Below are 26,205 nucleotides of genomic sequence, written 5' to 3'. Positions count from 1 at the left end.
AAAATCCGGCAGCTAATTGTTCAGTGTCTATGTTTATAATATTTTGACTAGATTAATACCCATGCTGTAGCAAGGGTTAAATTTTATTTAATATAATATTTTAAATATTTTTATATGTTAAAATAAATTTTGATACATTATAAATTTTTGATACATCATTTTTGATAAATTTTTGATACATTGTGGCATTTTTGATAAATTTTAAATTATGATATTACAAATAATAACTTTAAGTTGTGATATTTATTAAAATGGTAAAGGCTTGCAAATAAAATGTTAAGTACTTCCATTTTAATAATAGGAGGATTGCTAATGTTTCAGAAAGAAACAAATCATCAAGACGGAAGGAACCATCGAGCATCCTTGAGCTTTAAGTTGAAGAAACCCGGGAAACGTTTGAGGGTCTTTGTTGCGATGTTGAACACACATAAGTCAAGGCATGAACGTTTCTGGAAAGAGAAACAAGCATGGCGAGTGCGAGAGAAATAGATAGAGTTTGGTTGGATACCAAGGTCAGGATTAGCAGGCACGGTGATACCCAAATCCAGAAGCAGAGCCTCGTCACCTAAAGAATCTACCTCAACAAGCATGTTGTACAAACTATTACCCGGGAATAGATAACGGTTCTTCTTGTAAAGAAGAAACATCCAAGGCCTTGAAGACTCGGAAAAGATGCTCATGACAACCAAAATTTCTCCTGATGGTCTAACAGCAATGTTATAGCGACACTCATCATCATGATGATTTAATTCAATCGGAGGACCTGGTAAACAAAATGGTGATAAAATATTCTTGAAACCGTCTTGTCCAGACGAATCAAATGTGAGTTTTCGAATGTGATTACTAGTCGTTAAGACGTAAATACTGTCACCACGAGGTAGTAGTACCATATCAGACACATCTCGTAAGGCAAAGCGTGCTGGAATCTCATGGTAATGATCTTCCCCATTCTTGCAAAAGGCTAAATACTCAGTCATATACTTGCGGACTATATTCTTATGGAAGTACCATACAACAACGAACTCTTCCTTCTTATTGTCTACCCACAGAAGACCTCTCAGATTTCTCGCTTTCTGGATAACACAGCGATGGGTTCCTACCTCCTTGAATGTTTTATCTCCGACCCTCTTAAGATTATATTGACAACCTTTGATCGACTCTAGAGGTGGAAGATCGATCTTTTTCTGGCTAAGTACATCTATAATATAGAGATTGGATTTAGAATCCATAACCAAGAACCAGTTACCTGAGTTTGCCAAGAATTTAATATTTGGTAAGTCTCTCTTCGTTTTATAAACCCTAGCTTCCTCCGGGTGGTATAGACGACAATCACCACTCTCTAGAAACATAATAAGCAATGGAGATCCGCTTAATCGAGGCGAGGTTTGTTTCGAACACAAATACCAATTCGAACATACCATCTTAGCGCGGTGGAAATAGACAAAACTCAAACGTCCCAACACACATCTTAATATGTCCATAGGAAGATCCAACCAACGAACATCGGCCATAATTAGGGTTAAGGAGACAAGGGGTGTAGAAGAATGTGTTGCTGCTGAGATCGAGTTCTTGAGTAGAAATGCAGAACTAGGGTTTTTTCAAACAATATGCGATTTTGTAGAATGCGTAAAGCATTTGGGCCTCTCGTAAACAAGCCCAACGTACGGCATGAAAGAGTCAATATATAAAACTAAGACTTCTCTCTCTCTCTCAGTTTGTTTCTTACACTGCAAAAAAAGTTCTGAACCAATAAAACCTCTCCTGATGGTGTAACAGCAATGTGATTGCTAACACATGCTAAAATGTATTCCATTGTGTCCATATTTAATGAAAATGTATCACTGTTGGTCTGTTGGATACGTCCATGAAACCTTCTTGTCCAAAAAAATTCAAGTCTTCGAATGAACTGATACTTAGTTAATATATATATATATATATATAGACTGTCACCATCATGGAGTACTATATCAGATAAGCTCTGTAAGTTCAAGTCAAGATTGCTTCGTGCTGGAATGTGACGGTGATGATCTTCTCCGTTCTTGCAAAAGGCTACATATTTGGACAGAGGTAATATATAACAGAAGGAATCAAACGAGCAAGAGAAGGTGTCCCTGGTTACACCATTTCTGCTGTACGTTTTCAAATCAAACCAGACAAAAGTAAAAAAAATCAGCATAACATCAAAACAAGAATCTATCCCAAAAAAAATCACAGTAATTTCAGAACCCTGATTAAAGAAAATGCAATCCCTTCATTATAACCTCTGATTCAAAGTAATCATCAAATTGAATAGTTGCTATATGTATAAGCTTCTAACATGTATATTTCAGTACCTAGAATTGCACAAGCTGGCTGAACAACTAACCTCTCGATACATAAGATCTCACACTTGGTATCACCATGCATGTTCGCGGTGCATAGTTACTGATTCCGCATAAAAAAAGGGGCAATGACGACGTTTTTAGATAGATTAGACATTGAGTATAAGATTAAATTAAAGTAATGCGAGTTAAAAAAAAATTGCAAAAAAAGTTTTCAGTGTCTATGAAGAATTGATATTTTTGATGTTTTTAGTCACCATGTCCAGAATATGTTTTCAAAGCATATTTTATACATAGAAAATAAAATGAATTATAAACAGAAGAGAAAAATTGTGAAACTCTCCAAGAAAAGAAAGCAAATCAAGATCATGAGGGGAGAAACCAACGAGCATCCGTGAGCTTTAAGTTGGAGAGACCAGGGAAGCATCTGAGGTTCTTTGTTGCAAGGTTGAACACACATATGTCCAGGCATGAAGGTTTTTTGCCTCGCTTAAAAGTACGGTCATAACGGGTGAAATAGATGGAGTTTGGTTCGATGCCAAGAGTATGGTCAGCAGGCACGGTGATACCCAAATCAAGAAGCAGTGCCGCATCACCTAGAGAATCAACCTCAAAAAACGGGATCCGGTTTTCGATAATACTAGCGGGGTCTGTATTAGGATCCTTTTTGTATAGACGGAAGATCCTATGCATTGTTCTTCCACAAAAGATGTTCTCGACCAACAAAACCTCTCCTGATATTGTAACAACAATGTTAATGCTAACTGTTTTTTTATCACCACTCAGAGGACCTGGCGAATGAAATGGTACTAATCTATATTTCTCGTTCGAATATTCGGAATCTTCTTGTCCAAACAAATCCAGTTTTTGAATGACATGATAACTCATTGAAACGTAAAGACTATCACCACCACGCTCGAGTACCACCATATGGCAAAAGTCTGGTAACCACATGCCTGTTAAAACCTCACGGTAATGATCTTCTCCGTTCTTGCAAACGGCTATATAGTGAATCATACGCAAGTAACTCTTATTGAAGTACCATACTACGATGTACTCGTCTTTCTTCTCATCTAGCCACAAAAGACCTCTTAGCTCTTCCGCATTATAATGCATGACAGCTGATGAGGAATAATATCTTACATCCTTGAATTCACTATCTCCGACTCGTTCAAGACTATAGTAGTCACTCTTCATTGACTCTAGAGGTGGAAGATCAATCTATTTCTCGCTAAACAATTTTATGATATAGAGCTTGGATTTAGAATCTATAACCAAGAACCATTCACCTGAATTTGCCAAGAATCGGATCCCTGAAAAGTCACGTTTAGTTTTGTAAACCCTAGCTTCATCCGGGTTATACAGAGCACAAATATCGTTCTCTGGAAACAGAATCAGCCATGGAGATCTTCTTTTACAGAGTTCCGTTTGTTTCGAACATGAATACCAATTCAAACACACAATCTTAGCGCGGTGTAAGTCCACAAAACTCAAACGTTCAAACACAGATGTCAAGATGTCCATAGGGAGCTCCGACCAGAAGCCAGAATTAGGAGTTATGCTTTTATCATACAAAGTAAGCCAAAATTAGGCTCGCTATGATTAGCCTAAACTTTAAACCTTTAAATCGCTATGCATGAGCCTAGAGGCCCTATACTCTAAACCCTCATATAGCTATGTATAAGCTTCTAACATGCATATAATTCCAATGGCACGAACCAAACCCAAATATCAAAAACACGAATCAGAGTGAAACGAGCAAAAACCGATCGAGAACCTTAAGATATCAATTGAAACCAAGGAACAAAACAAGCTGGGAGAAGAACACAGATCTCAAGATGTCCACAAAACTCAAACGTTCAAACACAGATCTCAAGATGTCCATAGGGAGGTCCGACCAGAAGCCAAAATTAGGAGTCTTCATGCTTTTATCATACAAAATAAGCAAACGAGCAAGAGAATGTAAATAAGGGTTATTACTTCAGCTTTGCGTTGTCAACTCCAACCAGACAAGAATAAATCGTTCTAATTAACATGTAATAGGAAGGGGCTCGCTATGATTAGCATAAACCTTAAACCTTTAAATCGCTATGCATGAGCCTAGAGGCCCTATACTCTAAACCCTCATATAGCTATGTATAAGCTTCTAACATGCATATAATTCCAATGGCACGAACCAAACCCAAATATCAAAAACACGAATCAGAGTGAAACGAGCAAAAACCGATCGAGAACCCTAAGATATCAATCGAAACCAAGGAACAAAACAAGCTGGGAGAAGAACAAACCTTGGAATTCTAAAAAATAACCTCAAAACACAGAAGATACTGAATCCGCAATTACTGTAATGAAGTGATGATCAAAGAACTCAAAATTGTCTATGCTTCATGGGTTTTTTTTGGGTTGGTAGAAAGAGAGACAGATGCGTAATTACGGTGCGTTTTGTTTTGCCAAAAAAAAAAGGATAAAAAGATGCTATATTGTTAGGTATAATCTATACAAAGAGTATATTTATACTGGATACGTGATGATCTTCCGGTTAAGAGAATATAAACATACATAACCGGTGGTAGTAATTAAACCGATTTAGAGAATATAAATATACAGAACCGGTGGTATAATTAAATTAACTCATACGAATATGGGAAGTCTATATAGTCTATAGAAGAAAAGTAATTGATTGTTTTTAAAGTTCAAATAAAATAAAATAAAATAAACACATTTCCGGCAGCTAAAAGGTTCAGTGTCAATGTTTATAATATCTTGATTTCTAATGTTTCAATATTCACCTGTACGTTTTGAGAAGATCAAAAAGAAAAGACGACTAGACATTAAAAACATAAGGTGTAAAAAATCTCTTAAGAACACTACAAAGGAATGCAGAAAGAAACAAATCAAGACGGAAGAAACCATCGAGCATCCATGAGCTTTAAGTTGGAGGTATATCATGTTTTTAGTCCTTAATATGTTTTCAAAGCTTATTCGATACACATAGAATATAAAAAGAATTATAACAGAAGAGAAAATGTGTGAACTCTCCAAGAAAAGAAAAACAAATCAAGATCATGAGGGGAGAAACCATCGAGCATCTGTGAAGTTTAAGTTGTAGAGACCAGGGAAGCGTTTGAGGTTCTTTGTTGCAAGGTTGAACACACATATGTCCAGGCATGAAGGTTTTTTGCCTCGCTTAAAAGTACGGTCATGACGGGTGAAATAGATAGAGTTTGGTTCGATACCAAGGGTATGGTCAGCAGGCACGGTGATACCCAAATCAAGAAGCATTGCCTCATTACCTAGAGAATGTACCTCAACAAGCGGGTTCGGATCGTTGTTAATAGCATCAGGGTCTGGATTAGGATCCTTCTTGAAGAGACTGAACCTCCTACGCATTGTTGTTTCGTAAAAGTAGATCTCGACCAACAAAACCTCTCCTGATGTCGTAACAGCAATGTTATAGGTAATTGTTTTTTCATAAAAATCACGCCCAGGATTTGACGGAGGAAATGGCAAATTTTTGAAACCTTCTTGTCCATAGGAAGCTCCGACCAGTGGCTAGAATTAGGAGTCTTCATGCTTTTATCATACAAAATAAGCAAATGAGCAAGAGAATGTAAAATAGGGTTATTATCTGTTCCTCGAAAAATATGCATTGATCAAAAGTAAGCAAACGAGCAAGAGAATGTAATCGTTCTATATAAGCTTCATTAGCTCTGATTCAAAGTAATCTTCAAAACTTAGATAGGGAACCATTAAAATCAACAATCATATTTGAATCATGAGTCGTACAACTATGAAACAGCAAGATAGATCCCGAATCGGTCCTCACCGAGATGATATGAAGTAAGAAAACCACCTCGAGGCTACTGGATTCAAGGTGGATAGTAGTAGTTGAGTGACAGAGTAAAGAGAGATTTTAGAAAATACTTCTTTGATTGATTTTAGGATACGGCGCACACCATAACCCTAGTGGGTTGATGTCACTTGACTGTACCAAAACTAAACCGGGTTTACAACTTAACCGGGAATTATAAAATCAACCGACATTATTATTATTGTTCCTGGAGCAAACTATGGCTTGAGTTGTAGCAAATTATGTAACGCTATCGTTATATACGTAAGCTACAACGTGTAATTTCAGAACCAAGGGATTCATATATAATTCCTATGCTATTGTTTGAAACAAACAAACCCAATTATCATTACACGAATTAATGAAACCTCGTTGAACTTAGAATTGACTCAAAGAAGAGATTCCTAAAGTTTTACGAAAATTTAATGTTTACCCAAAAAAAAAAAAAAAAAAGCTAAATTAGCTAGAATATTACTAAAAAGTAGTCTTATTACAATAATAACACGTTATGAAAACCGAGTTACTAAAACAATACAGAAAAGTTTGATTATTACTTCTAAACCAAGGTTGTTTCTTTTATTACAGTAATGTCATTTACATTTAAAATTGTCTTTGATTGTTAAGAGAAAGGAACACAAAAATCTTGAAGGATAGATTTCTGATTTTTTTGGGATTCTCTAAAATTTGGGTTGGCAAAAAACACCAGATTGATTCCTTCTAATTTGATAAAATCATGGCAAAAGAAACAAAATTATCAGAGCTTGACAAATATTCCATGGGTTCACTGTTCACTTTCTCTCTCGAGAACAAAGTTTCGGATCTAGTTTTTATTTTGCCTGAATTATCGTCGGAGCAGCAACAACAAGAGTGAGCAATCTTTCACTCCCGTCAGCGCAGCGGTGGGTTTCTGACAAGCAACGCGGCAGTGACGCATCCATGGTGGCTGGGACATGTGTTGCAGAGCGGCGGTTCTCTGGAGTCGACTCGGAGGCGGACCCGTATACCAATTACCACGATTAACTGAGATTGCTTGCTTTATAAACTCGGAATATATGGCGGTTTCTAACGCCTTTGCTGTTACCCCAAAGCTGGAGTATTTGTTATCGAATCAACTTAACCCATCATCATCATCTTCTTCTTCTTCTCCGGCGCCGTTTGGTGTAATTGGGATTTGTGATCTTCCCATGAACAATAATAGGAACAGGCGAGGTCTGATCTAGAGAGCCCGTTGCGAGATTTCCACTTCTAGAAGAAAAGAAGCAGTTTGACTCAGTTTGACTCACTCGGTTGTGGAAGATGTAGTAACAACATAGTCAAAGGAGAGAAGCACTACGAGCTGCGAGAGCTCCTCCTCCTCCTCCTCCTCCTCCGGCACCACCGTCGCTTCATCTTCTCCGCCACCACCGTCGCAGATTCTTGGTTGGCCTATTAGAAAAGCTTCGTTTCGAAAGAATTTTAAGGAGAATGTTAGATTAGATCATAAGACATCGACCATTCACGATGATTCTGGTTTTAAAGGGAAAGACATGACTGTTACAGGTTAGTGTGGAACAAAATAAAAATTGAAACTTTTTTCCTTTTCAGAATTTTAGTTGAGAATGTTCTTAAGATCTTGATTTTGAAATTAGATGTGGATATTATGAAGGAGAGATTTGCAAAGTTGTTGCTTGGTGAAGATATGTCAGGTTCTAGTAAAGGCGTGTGTACGGCTTTAGCCATCTCCAACGCTATCACTAATCTCTGTGGTAAGTTAAAAAAAAAAAGACTATCTTGTCTTTGTTTGTTTGAACTCAAGATATTTCAAAGTGTTGAAATAAATGTTTCTTGTTTTAGCTACGATATTTGGGCAACTATGGAGGTTAGAGCCGCTACCGAGGGAAAAGAAGGAGATGTGGAGAAGAGAAATGGAGTGGATACTTAGTGTTAATGATCACATCGTTGAGTTAACACCTTCAACACAAACTTACCAAGACGGCAAAAAGTTTGAGGTAAAGTATTTGATTTTTGTAAACTATTGCAATTGCATTTACTGGAATTTTAAATGATTCAGTATGTGGATCTTCTTCTTCAGGTCATGACTTGTCGACCAAGATTTGATATTTTCATCAACCTCCCTGCTCTTCGTAAACTGGACAATATGCTTCTCGTGAGTTTCACTCAACCTTTCTTATACAGATGATCTTCTCAAGTGAAACCTTTTCTTGATTTCAGATATAAATTTATGTTTGCAATAGGATATATTGGCGAGTTTCAAGAAAACTGAGTTCTGGTACGTTGATCAAGGGATTGTAGCTTCTGAAAACGATGGCTCAGCTTCTTTCCGCAGAAAGATTCAGCGTCAAGAGGAGAAATGGTGGTTGTCTGTCCCTCGTTTAGCTCCTAATGGTCTTACTGAAGAAGCAAGAACATAATTGAATCACAAGAGGGAATGTGCAACGCAGATACTTAAAGCTGCAATGGCAATTAACAGCCTTGTTTTAACCGAAATGGATGTTCCCGAATCATAATTGAAATCCTTCCAAAGGTTCTATATCTTTCATTCAGAGCATCCTTTTTAAACAATCTTTTGAAGAAATTTAGTATTCTGACATTAAACTTTTGGCACAGAACGGTAGGTCCTGTCTTGGGGATGTTATTTACAAGTACATAACATCTGAGAAGTTTTCTGCTGAGTGTCTACTTGACTGCCTTGATCTGTCCTTTGAGCATATTTCTCTTGATATTGCAAACCGTGTGGAAGCTTCGATATATGTTTGGCGCAGAAGAGTAGAAACAAAACTTGGAGTCAACAACAACAATAATACTGCAGGCTCTACTACTCCAAGGTTATCATGGGATATGGTCAAAGAACGTATGGCTACTGGTGACAAAAGGGGGTTGCTTGTGGAGAGATCTGAAACTCTCTTACGTTGCTTGAAACAGGGGTTTCCATCTCTAACTCAGACTTCTCTAGACATTAGCAAGATTCAATGGAACAAGGTCCAAAAACCAATCATTTTCTCTGTCTACATTATAGAGTGGCTTTGCTTGTTCTTACTTATATAAACTGTCGTTTGAAATATTTCAGGATATTAGGAAATCAATCCTCGAAAGCTACTCGAGGACAGTTGAAAGCTTAGCATCAAACATCGTAGCACGAATCGATGATTTACTCTACGTGGATGACTTAACAAAACAATCAGAGGATAACAATATGTTGCCAAATCCAACGGTCAGCAGCATTATAGCTCACAAGAAAGTGGTACCAATCCCTTATCTAATATCCGCATTAGGAACTCCATACAGAACAAGCTTCTCAACAATACCAGGCTTCTCACCTTCATTGATTAGCACCAAGAAAGGAGAGAGGAGGACACCTTACTCCAGCAAGGACACTAACAAAGTCAGTGAGAAAGGTCTTCTTCCTTCTCGAGGATTTGGAATAAGAAGAGTCTTGAACAATTATCTTGGCATGGAATCAAAACTGAAAATATGCGTGAGTCCTTCAGATAGTTCAGATACAAGTGTGATGAACCAGATCAGCAAAGGTGAAGAAGAGAAGAAAAGAAACTCAACATTAGTACATCAAAAAGGTCCTCCAAAGTACACCGTCTCTTAAGACCTTTTAGCAACTCAATAGAGACGAGTGTATAATAGACGCAGACATGGATTTGTTTTGTTTGATATTATTATTACTTGTAGTGTGTTTGTCTTATTTCCAATGGTAAAGTGTGTCTACTTTTGCAAACCAAACCAGATTAAAGAATGGAAGTAGCCGTAACAGACTCTCACCAACTCTGATTCTGGTCCCTTCTACACTTTTTATCTATGTGTCTCTTATGTTATATGCTTTTACTCGTTAGAAACATGGTTTTGTTTTTTTGGTTCCATGAATTTGATACAGTTAGGATTTAGGTATGTTTGTATGATGATGTGATGGAGAAATGAGAATGATTCTTATGCTTGATATGGTACTTGTAAATCTTTTTGGTTTTGGCTTCTGATTTAAGTTTTGATGTCTGAGTTAGGCACATGTGTGTTTTTATCTGGAATATTAACTGGTGGATTCAAACTGATTCGATCCAAGGAAGGAGACAAAGAAATAGAAAAATCATAATCCAATCAAGAAGACAAATAAAAATGTGCAAACAAACCATATGAGAGGCTCTCCTAAGGTAAAATACCATTAGCTTCCTTATATGATTGAATGAGTGATTTCTCATATTTTCTTCAAATGACTGTGTCTTGTGTCTTACAGCCTAGTCAGGTGACTAAGAAACCGGGAACGAGCAAGGTTGTAACCACTAGGAAAAATCAACCAAGCAAGGAGAAAAGCCTGACAAAGGAAGTAAATAAAGCAGCATCAACTGTCTCAAAGGCTTCAGGGTTTTCAACTCTAAGAGTGTCCAAGCCAGCTTCAATATCTACTTCTCGCCCTTCAGTAAAGAAGGAAACTGTGTCGACTCTACCGAGAAAGAGACACACCGCTACAAAGTCATTGCCCATTTCTCTCAATCTAGATCAGCCAGGCTCTGATCCTACTGTCATTGCAACAACAAGAAAATCCTTGATCATGGAACGAATGGGAGATAAGGACATTGTTAGACGTGCATTTAAGTCTTTTCAGAAGAGGTTTGACCAAATTAAACCTTCTGGTGATGGACAAAATACATCTCCAAAGCAGGTATAGTCTAATAGTGTTTCATCAAGTGGTAAAGATTCTATTAATTAGTAACTAAACGTTGATCAACGCTACCAACGTACGTTTAAACCAGGTTCCTGCAAAAAAAATGTACTACTAGTCAGAAAATAGCAGGTATTGAAACTCACTTTGCTCATGCATCACCATTCTAGAACTTTTCTATGTCTTGTTTTGAGTCCTAAATTTGTGTTCTTGTCCTGAAACAGACTTGCAAAATCAGATGGCACAAAGAGAAAAGATTCCAACTCTCACCGTTCTTCATCTTTTGTATCAAAAAGCAACAGGACAACAGAGAAACAGAAGGAGGTAACATGTTGATGACCATGACCATACCAAACTGTCTCCACCTTTTTCCTCTTATATAATAAACGTGAGGATGATGTTATTACCATACTTATATACCAATCATATGATTTTTTCCTGGGAGTTCTGTTATTCTTTTTTGTATATATTTGTCTTACACACTAGAAAAATTATTACAATCAGTTTTAAGACTTACATATTCAAGATAAATCAAGAACCTACAAGACCATATGGGTTTCTTTTAGCGTCCATGAGAGACGAAAGATTCAGTGAAGGTCAAGGGAACAATGGAACTGGACTCAGGAGAATCAGTTGTTTCACCTGAGATAACAAGACCTGGATAAACTTCTCGAGCTTAGAAAATGTCAAGTAAGTTATCAGGAAGCTGAGCCACACTGTCCAAGAATTTAACGATGCTGTACATATTCAGTCTGATGGCTGCTACCGAATGTGAACAGAGTAAGCCGAGTTTCAGAATAAGTGCTGCTTGCTCCTCAACACACTCATCTCCAATCTTATGATCAAGAACCTGCATGATATCTCCATTCTCCCAACACTCTAGCACCCAATCAGTAAGTACCATCTCGATTTGCGATGCTCGTGGCAATATAGGTTTCTCCCGTAAGCAATCTCTAGCATCACTACACCGAGTGCAAATACATCTGAACTTGTACTTGCCTTTCCTGTTCTTGAGAGCTCAGGTGAAATATACCCAAGTGTTCCTTCAAATCAACAACATTATGAAAGAAAGATCCTTTTTGAGACTAACAGAAATAAGCAAAATACAAAAAGGTACCTGCCACATGAGAGGTCTGAGGATCAATCCCATGATCACAGAGCTTTGCGAGACCAAAGTCACCAAGTTTTGCCTTCATATTAGCGTCAAGGAGGACATTGGCTGGTTTAATATCCATGTGGATAATCACCTGCACCCATTGTTGGTGCAAGTAACAAAGTCCAGAAGCTACGTCTTTAATAATCTTGAATCTTTGTGACCATTCAAGACTCATTATCTGTCGGTGGTAGAGGAACTTATCAAGGCTTCCTTTTGGCATACAATCATACACCAAGTAGAGTTCACCTTTGTGTCTGCAATAACCCTGTAGCCAAACTAAGTTAGGGTGTCTGAGACGCCCAATGGTTGCAATCTCAGTAATGAACTTCTCATTCCTTGTCTTGAATCATGAGAAACCATCTTCACCGCAATCTCTACGTTGTAAACTGGTAAGGTATCTTTATAGACTTTCCCAAATCCTCCTTTACCGAGAATCTCAGTATCCTTGAAACCCTTTGTTGCAGTGTGTAGATCTTTAAAAGCAAACCTATGAGGACCAAACTATACCTCCCAGTCTTCAAGAACTTCTAGTAGCTTCTTCCTCTTCAGGAAAAGCCATAAGCTGAGACTGAAGATGATGAGTATGATGACTCCTGATTATGTACGTACACTAATCTCAAGAACGTTTGTACATACACCAAACTGCAACATACATTAAACAAAAAAACGTTATGTACGTACACCCAAACTGCAACATGCATATCTTATATTTTTGACACCTATATAACTATGTTCAATGGTGGGTTTGACACTTCTATAACTATACTCAACGGTGGATTTAATTGTCATTGTGAGAATATGGTGAGAGAATGTGATAATACACCTTTTAGTTATACATATCTTTATGTGTGATTGTTTCACTTATCTCCCTAATTAGTCTCAAACAAGATTGAATGACATAGTTCGCTTTATGATGATTGCTATCACGTTTCTCACATAAGTACTTGTTTTGAATGTTACATTAAAATAACTTGTGTACGTACATGTTTTGAATGTTTTGTTTGTAAACAATTTGTGTGTTCATATGTATGTATGCGTTCATAACTTGTGTACGTATGCGTTCATATGTACGTACACGTTTATATGTACGTACACGTTCGATTTTAGGTTTAATGAACCCAAAATTACCAGAATATCCTCGTCTTCTACTTCTAACATACGGCTGAAAACCCTAATTTCTCCTGCCTCACTTTATTTTTTCATGACTTATGTCTATTTTTTTTGTTTCATTTGTGGGATTTTTACTCAACTATTATAGATTTTCATCTCAACATCTGATTTCTAACTTAAAAACCTATAAAAAGTGAGTTATATAGATCCTCCTATAAGTCTATCGCAACTTTATACTGTCTTTGCTTGATCAAACAAATTCGTATTATTCTGGTAAGACTTACAGCTGTCACAAATGCCTACTTAATCTACCACAAATTAGAAGTCTACCATTACACTACTAAAACTATTTCAAAAAACAAAGAAAGTATACCAAAAATATCTGTTAAGGACTAAGTCTGTCACATATATTTGTTGCAACGGGCCATTAGTCTACCATAAATATCTTCCCTACCTTTTAAGTCTATCGATCTACCCGCTCAACACATAAGTCTATCATCAAAGGCAGTTCCTCTACCAACTTAATCTAACGCAATCATATATCTATCTAATTAATCTACTTTAACCATAAGTGTACCAACACTACAACTAAATATACCAATTAAATCTAACGTACCCCAAAAAAATTTAACACATCATTTCTAAAATTCTTAAAATAGCATCATGCTTTTAATCTTATACTATTTATATATTCCTTGAAAATAATTTAAATATATATAAGTTATAATTATGAAGGTGAAACAACCGCACCCGGATTCCCAATCCTTACACCGGACACACGGTAAACATTCTCATCGGAACCCCATAATTCTGACAAGACAACCGGCGTTAACCGCTTCTTACTTAAAAGTTCCACAAATACTAGCTAAAGCAAACTATTTCATACTCTCCAGCTACTAATAGTAATCATACAAACGTACTTCAGCTCCACAAGCATTTTACATTTATAGACTCTGATTACTCCTCCAACTGGCCACTTCATGATCCACCCGAACAAGCCACTTAAGCATGTATCCCAAACACCACCTCATCTAGTTACTGAGTCGCACAACCAACCACCCCTAGCGACCGAGTAACAAGAGAGGTGGGCTGGAATACTTTATTTCGTCCAGCCACGGAAACACTTCTCCGACGAATCCATCGATTCACCGTCTTAGCTTTAACCCGGCATTCCTGAGCTCTAACTTGGTTCTACAACCACCATGACCTTGCTCCATAAGCTTACAGAGGTTCTAGCTCGAACCGAGCTTGTTGGTTCAACCAACAACACAACTTCACACAATTCAATCCATACAAAAGCTTATATAAACACTCGAATAATTCATAAACTAACCGTTGAAATCGGAGTTCCACCGTTGGATATGAAGCCCGGACTATGACGAGTCTCTCTACCAAATTTCTTCACGATCAGACAAGGTTTGAACCGCCAAATGCCGCCTAGAAAGAGCTATCTCGGAACAGTTTCTAAGGTTCATACTTGCCCCAGATTTCACAGTTTCAGCGAATTACTTGTCCAGGAAGTCACGAACATAACTCCACGATATCAACTCCAAATGAAAATATTTCAGATTCTGTTGACTCTTGGCATGATGGAGATCACGCCAGTATAATCACCTTTCCAAACCAATATAAGATCCGGCTCTGGCGAGCCTACAAAGTGCTACTCCACACTGCCTTTATCTCCAACCTTCTTTCACTTTCTTTCTCCTCTTCAGTTCTGTTCACTCTGCTCTGTTCTCCCATCACTAGAGAAGATTTACACAGCCATAACATGACTATCCAGACCCACAAGAGGCTTCCCCACCTCCGCCGCGTCTCTCTCTCTCATATGCGTCATGACTCCATCGCGTCTCTCTCTCCTTTTTGATAACAACATCCCTTGCTGTAGGACTCACGTTGCTTCTCCTCCTCTTGAGTCGGAAGACAACACGAACACAAACAACTCCATGGAGAAGGAGATGCTTACATGTATGCATATACTGATATACACGCACGGCTCATCCATCGCGTCTCTCTCTCCTTTTTGATAACAACATCCCTTGCTGTAGGACTCACGTTGCTTCTCCTCCTCTTGAGTCGGAAGACAACACGAACACAAACAACTCCATGGAGAAGGAGATGCTTACATGTATGCATATACTGATATACACGCACGGCTCATCCCTCTCCTCCTTACATCACCACCAAACCAGGCTCTACGCCTTTTATCTCTTTACCCAAACATTGATCAACGTAAGCCATTACATACACTGACTATTACAAACACGAGCCAGCCACAACAACAACGGTGGTGGCAACTAGAACAATCATGACAAAACACTTTCTCTCTTACGATTACATAATCACTTTAATAATCAGCGAACTCAGACCACTAAGAAAATACGATCCTCTCCCATGACCACCAAACTCACAAATCAGCGACTCACATAACACAACAACATACACGAGAGTTAAGGGGTTGTTCACAACAATGGTTTGCCCTCCGATGAAGACGTGACACGCGAAGACACAGGTTGTTCACAACGAGAGTCTCGTGGTTCACAAACGGCGGCAACCAACACGAACAACATAACAAACCACAACGGCAACACAATCGAGCTAAGCCATTTACCTTTCTCGGCATCACCGGTTTACTCTCCGGTGAAAACGTTACACACGAGGGCACAAGCTGTACGCAACGAGGGTCCAGTCTCGATCCCCTCTTCATCACACGCCAACACCACCTCGCCCTTCTCTCCTCTCACGAACCATAGTTTAGCTCTTTCTCTAACCCCGAAACCGAACTCATCCCCTCTCTTCCTCTTACCACCATCGAGCTTCTCTCTCCTTTCATCTCTCTGGTGGCGACCATCGACCAACGTCCCCCCCCCCCCCCCCCCCCCGAGAAGAAAATAGGCGTAGACCGTTTCTAAAGGGAACGATAGGGTTTCTTGGTTTAAATCGATTAAACCACAATTAAACTAAACTAAGAATTAATTAAACCAGTTCTAATTTAATTAATAACTCAATCAAGTTAATAAACCAACTAAAATTAAACCAGCTTTACTCCAATTCCCGACATACACACAAATTTTCTTTTTTTTTTGGAGACACGGGCGTTACAGAAGAGTGTTAAAAGATGGACAATTTTCACAAATTGCATAAAAATAAGTTTTGTTTTTAAATTTATCACATCATTTCTAAAATTCTAAAATTAGCATCATGCTTTTAATCTTTTTTTTTTGTCACGAGCTTTTAATCTTATACTCTAAATACTAAACATTGTTTGCAGTTTGTAAAAAAAATTCCATTGACACATTACTCTGAGTAAACACATTCATGACAATAAATACAGTTATAAAACATATTAATTGTAATTAATTTTGTCATATGCATAATGTCTTAAAGGTAATTGATTGAGCGAAGTAAATGTAACCTAAAGAAACTGAACAAATAAAATGTCCCAAACTAAATAAATGTGTGTAGACAATTTAGTTTTAGCAATAATGTGTATTTTTATTTAATTAAGAAAAAAATTGACACATGTTAAAAAAATTGAGTGGTGCCAAACGAAAATTTCTCATAATGACATATATAGTTAAATATACTTTATTATAGTTTAATATATAGTAAATATTGACAAGTGAAACCGATAAAAATAGTTTGGTAATAAAGCTAAAGTTGTGAGAAAAAAATTAGTGAGGAATTTATAAATTGTAAAAACAAAATAGAATATTCTTGTAAAATAAATTACTTTTTCTTTAACAAAAGTAAACTTTAGAGATTCTTGCTATGAAGTAATACTAAATTAAAAACCCAAAAATAATTAAAAATTTGGTAGACGAAAAGAAAATAAATGAACAATTTTCTTCGTAAAGAAATTTAAAGAGAAATTAGTGAGGAATTTATAAATGGTATAAATTAAAATAGATGAAATATATTCTTGTAAGATGGATTACTTTTTCTTGGACCAAAGTAAACTATATAGATTCTTGCTATGAAATAATACTAAACAATACAAACCAAAAATAATTAAAGATTTGGTAAAGGAAGATAAAAGAAATGAATACTTTTCTAAGTAAATAAATTTAAAGGATCAAACTTCAAATTAACGTAAAATACATGTGTCGCAAAAATAAAACGTCAAATGTCACATCGATAAGAAAAGTTGAAAAAAAAACTTGTCATATTATACAAGACTCAAGAGTCAAATCTAAAAACTCACTATATAATCCATCTAACTCTTAGAAAAAAAAACTCTAGGTATTTTTTTTTAAATTTTTATATTTAAAATTAACTAAAAGTTATAAATCATATTCATCATTCCAAAAATCTTTTGTTAAATTAAGAATAGGAGGAATTTCTTTGCTTTTAAAAGAATGAATTCTAGAGAATAAGTTAGAAAATTTATATTATTTTCATTTAGTCATGGCAAAAAAAAAAAAAACAGTTCAAACAGACCTATCTTATTATATAAAGCTTGATGTCAAAATAAGATCGTGACACGTGTCAATTGTATCAATCAGATGTTAACACATGTCAATTCTAAATTTATTAGAAAAATTTAAAATAAAAATGTTAAAATTCAAAACCTACCATAAAAAGGTTTTACATAAAAGTAGAATAGAGAAAAGAAAAGTTAATTTTATATAAATTCCTTTAAAGAAAAAAACCTTTGTAAACTTCCAAATGTAAAACAAAAGTTTTATTTTTAACAGTTCTAAAAATATTAAAAGGCAATTATAAAAAATTATAAAATTTAAACAGCTTTAAATTTTAGAAAAGATCATTATAAGGAAATTATAAATATATATATATATATATCACAAAATTTGAAATTATAATATGTTTACTTATTTTAATTTTAAGTTGCTAATTTTATAAGAAAAATGATTACTTTTTATATAAGATAAAAAAATGACTGTGAAAATTATACAATTAATTAATGTTTCTAAAAAAATGTAAATACTCACCTTTACATAAAGAAAAATATTGTTGAAGTGAAAAATAAAAAAAGAAAAAATAGATCGTCTCATATTTTATTCACCAATCAAATAATTTATTCAAAAAGACTGCTAATGTAATATATAAGATAAGAGTATGTAAGAATACATATGCGTTTTTGTAACTATAAAAATGTTAAAGTGAAGAGATATATAATAGGTTATTTAATGTGTTCATACAAATAATTTGTTGGTAGTAGTAAAGACTAAAGAGTATATTTTAACAGTAAAATATATTTGTTTGTACAAATACTTTTTTAGTGGTAATGTAGATAGTAGATTTGTAAATGGTTATACATTAGTGTATTATAGCAAAAAAAAAACAACTATTTTCTATAACTAAAAGTTTATCTCTTTACTTTTATATATTGTTTTTCTTTACGAAAAGAATTAAACATATATTCTTTGTTAAATTTAATTTAATTTTAATAACTTTGAACTCATCTAAAACTATTTTCTTTAACTAAAAGTGTATCTATATTACTTTCTTTTTTCAACCAAACAATAAATTAAAAGGAAATTCCTCGGTTAGTTGCACAAGCCAGAGAGAAGGGGTTTACAAAAGAAACTATAGAGATAAGAGAATGCGAAGCACGAACAAGACAATCTGCCTTCGTATTTGATGCACGCGGGATCCAAGAGATGGAGAATAGTGGGAAGGACTCCAGTGAGTTAAACTCATTGAGCAGGTTGGAGAAGGACGACCAGTCTTCAAGGTACTGCACCATAGTGAGTAACTCAGCACTATTAGTCTCGAAATATTGACAAGCAATCCCTGCAGCACGTATCCATTCCATTGCCCACAACAACACTTTTAACTCCAAATGCAGGGAGAGGGGCTCTATCTTAGACACTTGGCCCCCAACAACAAGGTTCGCTCCTCACCAACGTAACACCACCATCCCAATCCTGAATGCACATTGGTTGGTTTCCAAGAACCATCAATCTGACAACAAGGTGAAAAAACCTGGACATCCAAAGTCGGAGATGGAGCTGACATGACCGCCGCAAAAGAGAGCGCCTCTTCCCAGGCTAACTTATCGCCAAAAGCCTGACTAATTATATCATTTGTCTCAATCTCTAAACCTTGAAAAACTTTTTATGGCCTTCCAGATTGCCCATAAAATCTATGGTAATTGAAAAACTTGATCAATATCACCCTGTTCAACTTCGATTACACCAACTCATATGGAAATCCCTCAAACGAGACTAGAGTCGGAGATAAATCTCAAACTTCACACGACCGAGAGAATTCAAAAAAAAAGTGATTAATAATCTCAACCGCATAGTCGCACCTTTTACACCAAATATCACATTAGACACCTCGGTGTATCTATTTACTTTTATAGATAGTTTTTATTTACTAAAATATTTACTTTATATTCTTTGTTAAATTTAATTTTATTCTATAAACTCTAAAGCCGCACATCGGATGGGTCCTAATCTAGTATATATATATTTCAAAATATATGAATATTCGAAGATACACAACTCTATAATGAACAATTGATGTTTTACAACAAAAAAAACAAATGAACAATTGCAACTTTTCGTAATACACACAATCAGAATTTTTTACAGATTTTTTTTGGAAAATTATCTAAAAATACGATTAAAAAAACATAAATTTTGGTGGCATTTATTCAGATTGTTGTTATATATGGGTTAGATTAATGTCAGTTAAAAACAAAACTGCAAAAAGAAAAAGTTTCCAGTGTTGAATATGTCTCCAAAGCTTATTCGATACACATAAAATTAAAATATAACAGAAGAGAAAAAGTGTGATCTCTCCAAGAAAAGTAAAACAAATCAAGATCATGACGGGAGAAACCATCGAGCATCCGTGAGCCACAAGTTGGAGAGACCGGGGAAGCGTTTGAGGTTCTTTGTTGCAAGGTTGAACACACATATGTCAAGGCATGAAGGTTCCAAGCCACGTTTACAAGCACGGTCATGACGGGTAAAATAGATAGAGTTTGGCTCGATGCCAAGGGTATGGTCAGCAGGCACGGTGATGCCCAAATCAAGAAGCAGTGCCTCATCACCTAGAGAATATACCTCAACAAGCGGGTTCGGGTTGTTCAAAATAGCATCCGGGTCTGGATTAGGATCCTTCTTGAAAAGACTGAACCTCCTCTGCATTGTTGTTTTGTAAAAGTAGATCTCAACCAACAAAACCTCTCCTGATGTTGTAACTGCAATGTTATAGCTAATTGTTTCATAAACATAATCACGCGGACGAAATGGCATAAGGGTATCATCATTCTTGTTAGATCTTTCGCATTGAGGATGGTAACTGAGGGACGTCCAAATCCGAATACTACTACCTCCTTGAATTCATTATCTCCGACTCGTTCAAGACTATAGTGATCCCTCTTCATCGACTCTAAAGGTGGAAGATCGATATGTTTCTCGCTAAACAAATTTATGATGTAGAGCTTAGATTTGGAATCAAGAACCAAGAACCAGTTACCTGAGTTTTCCAAGAATCTGATCCCTGAAAAGTCTCTTTTTGTTTTGTAAACCCTACCTTCATCCGGGTTATACAGACTACAAACATCGTTCTCTGGAAACAGAATCAGCCATGGATGTCTTTTTTTACAGAGCAACGTTTGTTTTGAACACGAATACCAATTGAGACACACAATCTTAGCGCGGTGTAAATCAACAAAACTCAAACGTTTGAACACAGATGTCAAGATGTCCATAGGGAGGTCCGACCGGAAGGCAAAATTAGGAGTCTTCATGCTTTTATCATACAAAATAAGCAAATGAGCAAGAGAATGTAAAATAGGGTTATTACTTCTGCTTTGCGTTATCAACTCCAACCAGACAAGAAAAACTCGTTCTAACGCTACCGCTCTATACAAGCTTCTAACATGTAATTGTTGGAACTGAATTTTCAGAAACAAGTTTCAGAAAATTGCAGGTTTTGGGACAATGACTTTCCGGAGACTTTCCGGCCAAATTCCGGCCAAATGGCTGATCGGAATTGTCTGGTCAATAGTGAAATGGAAAGCTGGTAACGAGTACTACAAGATGGTATACTCATACGTCCAAAACGGAGTTGATTTGAATGAGAAATAAGAGTGTGAAGTGAGCTACTTGGGATGGTTTGGGAAATATCCCACATCGGAAATATGGTTGATTTTTCACTCATATATATATATAGTTTCACACTCTTCTAGTTTCAAAAGTGTGTAGAAGGAAGAGGGAAGGTTCCCACACGCGAACCAAACCGAACCGGGCCGAGCATGGATGCGGGATGGGCTGGACGCGGGCCGGGCCCGGCCCGGCCGGGCTGGTCTCGGACGCGGGCTGTGGTCTCTTGGGCTTTTGGATTTTTGGGCTTTTTGGCGCTTGAGACTGATGTAGGCCCATTTAATTTTTTGGAAAGACTTGGTGTGAACTCCAAGCAAACTTGGACAGCACTCCGAGAATATTCACTGAATATTTTCTTGAGAGTTCCCTCCTTCCACTATATATAGAGACATAACCTCTCATTATTTTTCACACACAAAAACAGAAACACTCCTTCCTCTGAAGATCTCTCTCTCCCTCTCCCTTGCTTAGTCCAAGTAAGTTCTTAGTTTAGTAGTCTCGAGAGTATAACGTAGATCTGTTCGCTTGAGTTCTATTATTGGTGTGCTACTGTAATAGTTCGTGATCGGTTGTATCCTGGGATTCATAAATCGTGATTGTCCGAAAGCACTTACGGCCGATTTATTGAATTAAGGAAAGAGATATCATATCTTGCCTCCGTGATTTATTTACTGCTTTATATTATGCTGTTGTAATTCGTTTCTGATTTCGTTAATTTAAATATAATTCACATATTTTCTCAATTCGATTTTTGCGCTCCTAACAGTCTTAATTAAAAAACTCCGCTTTCTGCTTATCGCTTTAAACGGATTGAGAATTTATCGAATTTTTTTTATTTTAAAAACGATTTCAAAATCTTCTGAAAAACTGTTTTTGCTTTCATCTTTCGGTGCTTACACGGAAAGTTTTTGAAGAACGCTTTTAATTTAATTCTTTCTTCTCTACTCACTCTGGTTTCCACGAACGCTCTTAATGGAGTGAGTTTGTGAAACAAGTTTCTGCGAACGCTTGTTAAGCGAGTTTGCAAAACTATTCAGTGTAATTTAATTACTTGAATTGTTTGATTAATATATTAATCAGATCTGTTTATTGTGAAACAGAAAAATGTCTGGAGACAACACCAACAACGTTGATGGTGCTAGGGTTCCTGCAACCCCTGTTGAAACTCCTGCGGAGTTGGCTTTACGCCTTGCTAAAGAACTTGAAAAGACGAAGCTTACCGATTCGGGTATGGAAAACGTGCGCCGAAATCTGTTCGGTAATGGATCAACCCACATGGGAATACCACCTTCGGCTTCCCAAGGGATGATGCCAGATAAGTTCGATGGCAAAGCTGGGTTCAAAACATGGCAAAACAAGATGCACTACTACTTGGCCAGCATGAACATGGAAAGGTACCTCACAGAGGATCCACCAACGCTTCCACAAGGTGACACTGACGTGTATGTGGTTGGAAGTATGGATAGTTGGGATCAAGGAGACTACTGTTGCAAAGGTCAGATTCTGAACCGTTTGGTCAATGATCTGTATGACCTCTACAGTATGTACAAGACTTCAAAAGCATTGTGGCTAGATTTGGAGACCAAGTACAAGACTGATGAGTCTGGGATGCAGAAATTCTCAACTACGAAGTTCCTGAACTTCAAGATGGTGGATTCCAAACCAATTATGGAACAAGTGGAGGCTCTTCAACGCATCTTTCAGGAGATCGATTTGGAAGGGATGTCGATCTGCAATGTCTTCAAGACGAATTGCCTGATCGAGAAGCTACCACCAGGCTGGTTGAATTTCAAGCATTACCTTAACTTCAAGCGTAAGGCAATGTCTCTTGATGATCTCATCCGTCAGTTGAGAGTTGAGGACAACAATCGTGGAGCTCATTCGGATGCTCAAAGCCAAGGGCATGATGTTCATGTAGCTGAGCATAAGGCCAAGTTTAAAGGCAAGGGTAAAGGGATCTCTATTCCTCATAAACCGTTGAAGGTGTCATCTGGACCAAACTTCAAGAAGAGCAACCTTGAGAGGAAGTTCAAAGGGAAGTGTCATCATTGTGGTAAGATTGGACACAAGGATGATGTTTGCAAAAGCAAAGCAAAAGATCTCAAGTTGCAAGCAAACCTAACTGAAGAAGACATGGTTGCGGTGGTTACTGAATGTAACATGGTGGAAGACAACCCAGTGGAGTGGTACTACGACACTAGTGCTACCACACACATATGCTCTGATAGGACCATGTTCACCACCTATGTGCAGAACAAGTCAAATGAGCAGCTTTTTATGGGCAACACGGCGGTGTCCAAGATTGAAGGTAAAGGCAAAGTGGTTCTGAAGCTAACTTCTGATCGTGAGCTCACCTTGCAGAACGTGAAGCACGTAGCTGACATGCGGAAGAATCTCATCTTTGGAACAGTGCTAAGCAAGCATGGTTTTTCCATTAATTTTGAGGCTGATAAGTTAGTTCTTAAGAAAAATGGGATGTATTTGGGAAAGGGTTTTGTTAAGGGTGGACTGATCAAAATGTCTGTAACGACAGTCCATCCGAAAATTGTAGCTTCTGCTTCTGTTGCTGAAATGAAAGAAAACCCTATTGCTTACTTGGTTGAGTCGTTTACTACTTGGCATGAACGTTTAGGACATGTCAATTACAAAACAATGCGAAAAATGCAAAACTTGAATTTGATTCCGAAATTCAAAACTAACCAAGAAAAATGTGAAGTGTGCGTACAGGCCAAACTCACTAAAACTCCCTCACCACGCGTTGAATGAACAACCGAACCTCTAGGTTTAATTAACACAGACTTATGTGATTTAAAGTATGTGCAAAGTAGAGGTGGTAAGAAATACTTTGTTACCTTCATTGATGATTGCACAAGATATTGCTATGTATATCTCTTGAATAGCAAAGATTAAGCACTAGAAAAATTCAAAGAGTTCACCCTCGAAGTAGAAAATCAGCTTCAGAAAACTATAAAAGTAGTTCGAAGTGATAGAGGAGGAGAATATAATGAGCCGTTCAATGCATTTTGCAGAGAAAAATGCATTATACACCAGACAACCGCTCCCTACTCGCCAGAATCTAACGGAGTAGCGGAACGAAAGAATCGAATTCTGAAAGAGATGATGAATGCGTTGTTGCAGGAATCTGGGTTAGCCCAGAACATGTGGGGGGAAGCTTTGCTTACCACTAATTACATCCTCAACAGGATACAGCATAAGGTTACTGGCAAGTCACCATATGAACTTTGGAAAGGTACAGTACCTTCGTACAAATACCTCAAAGTGTGGGGGTGTCTAGCAAAAGTGGCCGTACCACCTCCTAAAAGGTCACAATTGGGCCTAAAACCGTAGACTGTATCTTCATCTGATATGCACATAACAGTAGTGCATATCGATTTCTGGTTCATAAATCAGATATTCCAGATATCCATGTGAATACAGTTATGGAGTCAAGAAATGCTTCATTTTTTGAAGATATTTTTCCCTGTAGGAAAACTCAAAAACGGACTCGTGAACAACGAGATGCAGCGACTTTGGGAGCTGGCAATACTTTGAGTACTACTTCTGTAGAAACAGAACTGGAACCTAGAAGAAGCAAACGAGCTCGCAAAAGTAAATCGTTTGGTGATGATTTTCTGATGATGGCATTTCTAGCTGAAAATCTACCGAGAACATACGCAGAAGCTATGTCTACACCTGATGCACCTTATTGGAAGGAAGCAGTCCAAACTGAAATAGACTCTATCATGCAACATCATACTTACGAGATGGCAGATCTACCACAAGGATTTAAGCCTTTGGGATGTAAATGGATTTTTACGATAAAACGAAAACCAAATGGCGATATTGAGCGGTACAAGGCTAGGCTTGTAGTGCAAGGATTTCGGCAAAAAGAAGGTTTAGATTTTTTTTGATACCTATTCACCGGTAACAAGACTATCTTCGATCAGGATGCTCATAGGTATTGCAGCCTTGAGAAATCTTGAAATCCATCAAATGGATGTAAAAACTGTTTTTCTTTATGGAGATTTAGAAGAGGAAATCTACATGAAACAACCTGAGGGATTTGTTATTCCAGGACAAGAACACAAAGTGTGTAAACTTATGAAGTCATTATATGGACTCAAACAGGCTCCTAAGCAGTGGCATGAGAAGTTTGACAGTATGATGATGTCTAATGGTTTTCGCATTAATGAATGTGACAAATGCATATACTACAAAACTACTCCATCAGGGTACATTTTATTATGCTTATATGTAGATGATATGCTCATCATTGGCAGTAACAAAGACATCATCACTCAAACGAAAAACATGCTCAAAAGAAATTTTGACATGAAGGACTTGGGTTTAGCAGATATAATTTTGGGGATAAAAATCATCAGAACTGATGAGGACCTTATCTTTTCTCAAACCCACTATGCGGAAAAAGTGCTTGATCGATTCAAGCATTACTCAAATGGGACTGCAAAAACTCCAGAGGATCCTCAAATTCACTTAACCAAAAATTCTGGTGAACCTGTACAACAGGTGGAGTATGCAAGAGTAATTGGCAGTCTAATGTACTTGACAAACTGTACAAGACCGGATTTAGCGCACTCTGTAAATGTACTTAGTCGCCACACAAGTAATCCAGGACATAAGCATGGGATGGCTATAGCTAGAGTTTTGGACTATCTACGTTATACCAAAGATCATGGCTTGCACTATGGTAGAGAACCCGGAGTTTTGGAAGGTTACAGTGATGCCAACTGGATCGCAGACCCGAGAAACTCAAAATCCACAAGTGGATATGTTTTTACACTTGGAGGTGCAGCAGTGTCCTGGAAGTCTTCCAAACAAACTCTGGCAGCTAAATCAACTATGGAATCTGAATTCATAGCTTTGGAGATAGCTATGTCAGAAGCTGAATCACTTCGTAATTTCTTTGAAGACATCCCAATGTGGGGGAATCCTGTGCCTGCAATACGTGTACACTGTGATAGCGAATCGGCTTTGGGCAGGGCAAGGAATACCCATTACAA

General features: G+C 37.1%; 1 protein-coding gene and 5 pseudogenes across 2 annotated transcripts; 2 read left to right on the top strand and 4 right to left on the bottom strand.

Annotated features, from left to right (window-relative positions):
* Positions 1 to 314: 314 nt before the first annotated feature.
* LOC147918955 (F-box protein At5g25290 pseudogene) lies at positions 315 to 1,537 on the bottom strand (annotated as a pseudogene).
* A 1,150-nt stretch (positions 1,538 to 2,687) lies between these two features.
* Positions 2,688 to 5,711, bottom strand: LOC147918954 (F-box protein At5g25290 pseudogene; annotated as a pseudogene).
* A 1,512-nt stretch (positions 5,712 to 7,223) lies between these two features.
* Positions 7,224 to 9,945, top strand: LOC104772589 (rop guanine nucleotide exchange factor 5-like; annotated as a pseudogene). The gene is made up of 8 exons (XR_015592257.1): positions 7,224 to 7,375; positions 7,445 to 7,710; positions 7,800 to 7,916; positions 8,005 to 8,159; positions 8,243 to 8,317; positions 8,406 to 8,676; positions 8,759 to 9,150; positions 9,239 to 9,945. The product of XR_015592257.1 is annotated as a rop guanine nucleotide exchange factor 5-like (transcript).
* Positions 9,946 to 10,178: 233 nt separating this feature from the next.
* Positions 10,179 to 11,352, top strand: LOC147918953 (uncharacterized). The gene is made up of 4 exons (XM_087506646.1): positions 10,179 to 10,325; positions 10,409 to 10,834; positions 10,926 to 10,966; positions 11,059 to 11,352. The coding sequence occupies exons 1-3, from the start codon at positions 10,308 to 10,310 to the stop codon at positions 10,950 to 10,952; spliced, it is 471 nt and encodes a 156-aa protein (XP_087362772.1). The 5' UTR covers positions 10,179 to 10,307; the 3' UTR covers positions 10,953 to 10,966; positions 11,059 to 11,352.
* A 40-nt stretch (positions 11,353 to 11,392) lies between these two features.
* On the bottom strand, positions 11,393 to 18,879 carry LOC104772588 (putative L-type lectin-domain containing receptor kinase V.1 pseudogene; annotated as a pseudogene).
* A 1,018-nt stretch (positions 18,880 to 19,897) lies between these two features.
* LOC109131203 (F-box protein At5g25290 pseudogene) lies at positions 19,898 to 20,829 on the bottom strand (annotated as a pseudogene).
* Between the last annotated feature and the right edge of the window lie 5,376 nt (positions 20,830 to 26,205).

Source organism: Camelina sativa, chromosome 20 (genome assembly GCF_030686135.1).
Source record: "Camelina sativa cultivar CO46 ecotype springtype chromosome 20, ASM3068613v1".
Taxonomy (NCBI): domain Eukaryota; kingdom Viridiplantae; phylum Streptophyta; class Magnoliopsida; order Brassicales; family Brassicaceae; genus Camelina; species Camelina sativa.
Note: the sequence above shows the minus strand (reverse complement) of the source record. Positions and strands in the feature narration are given on the sequence as shown.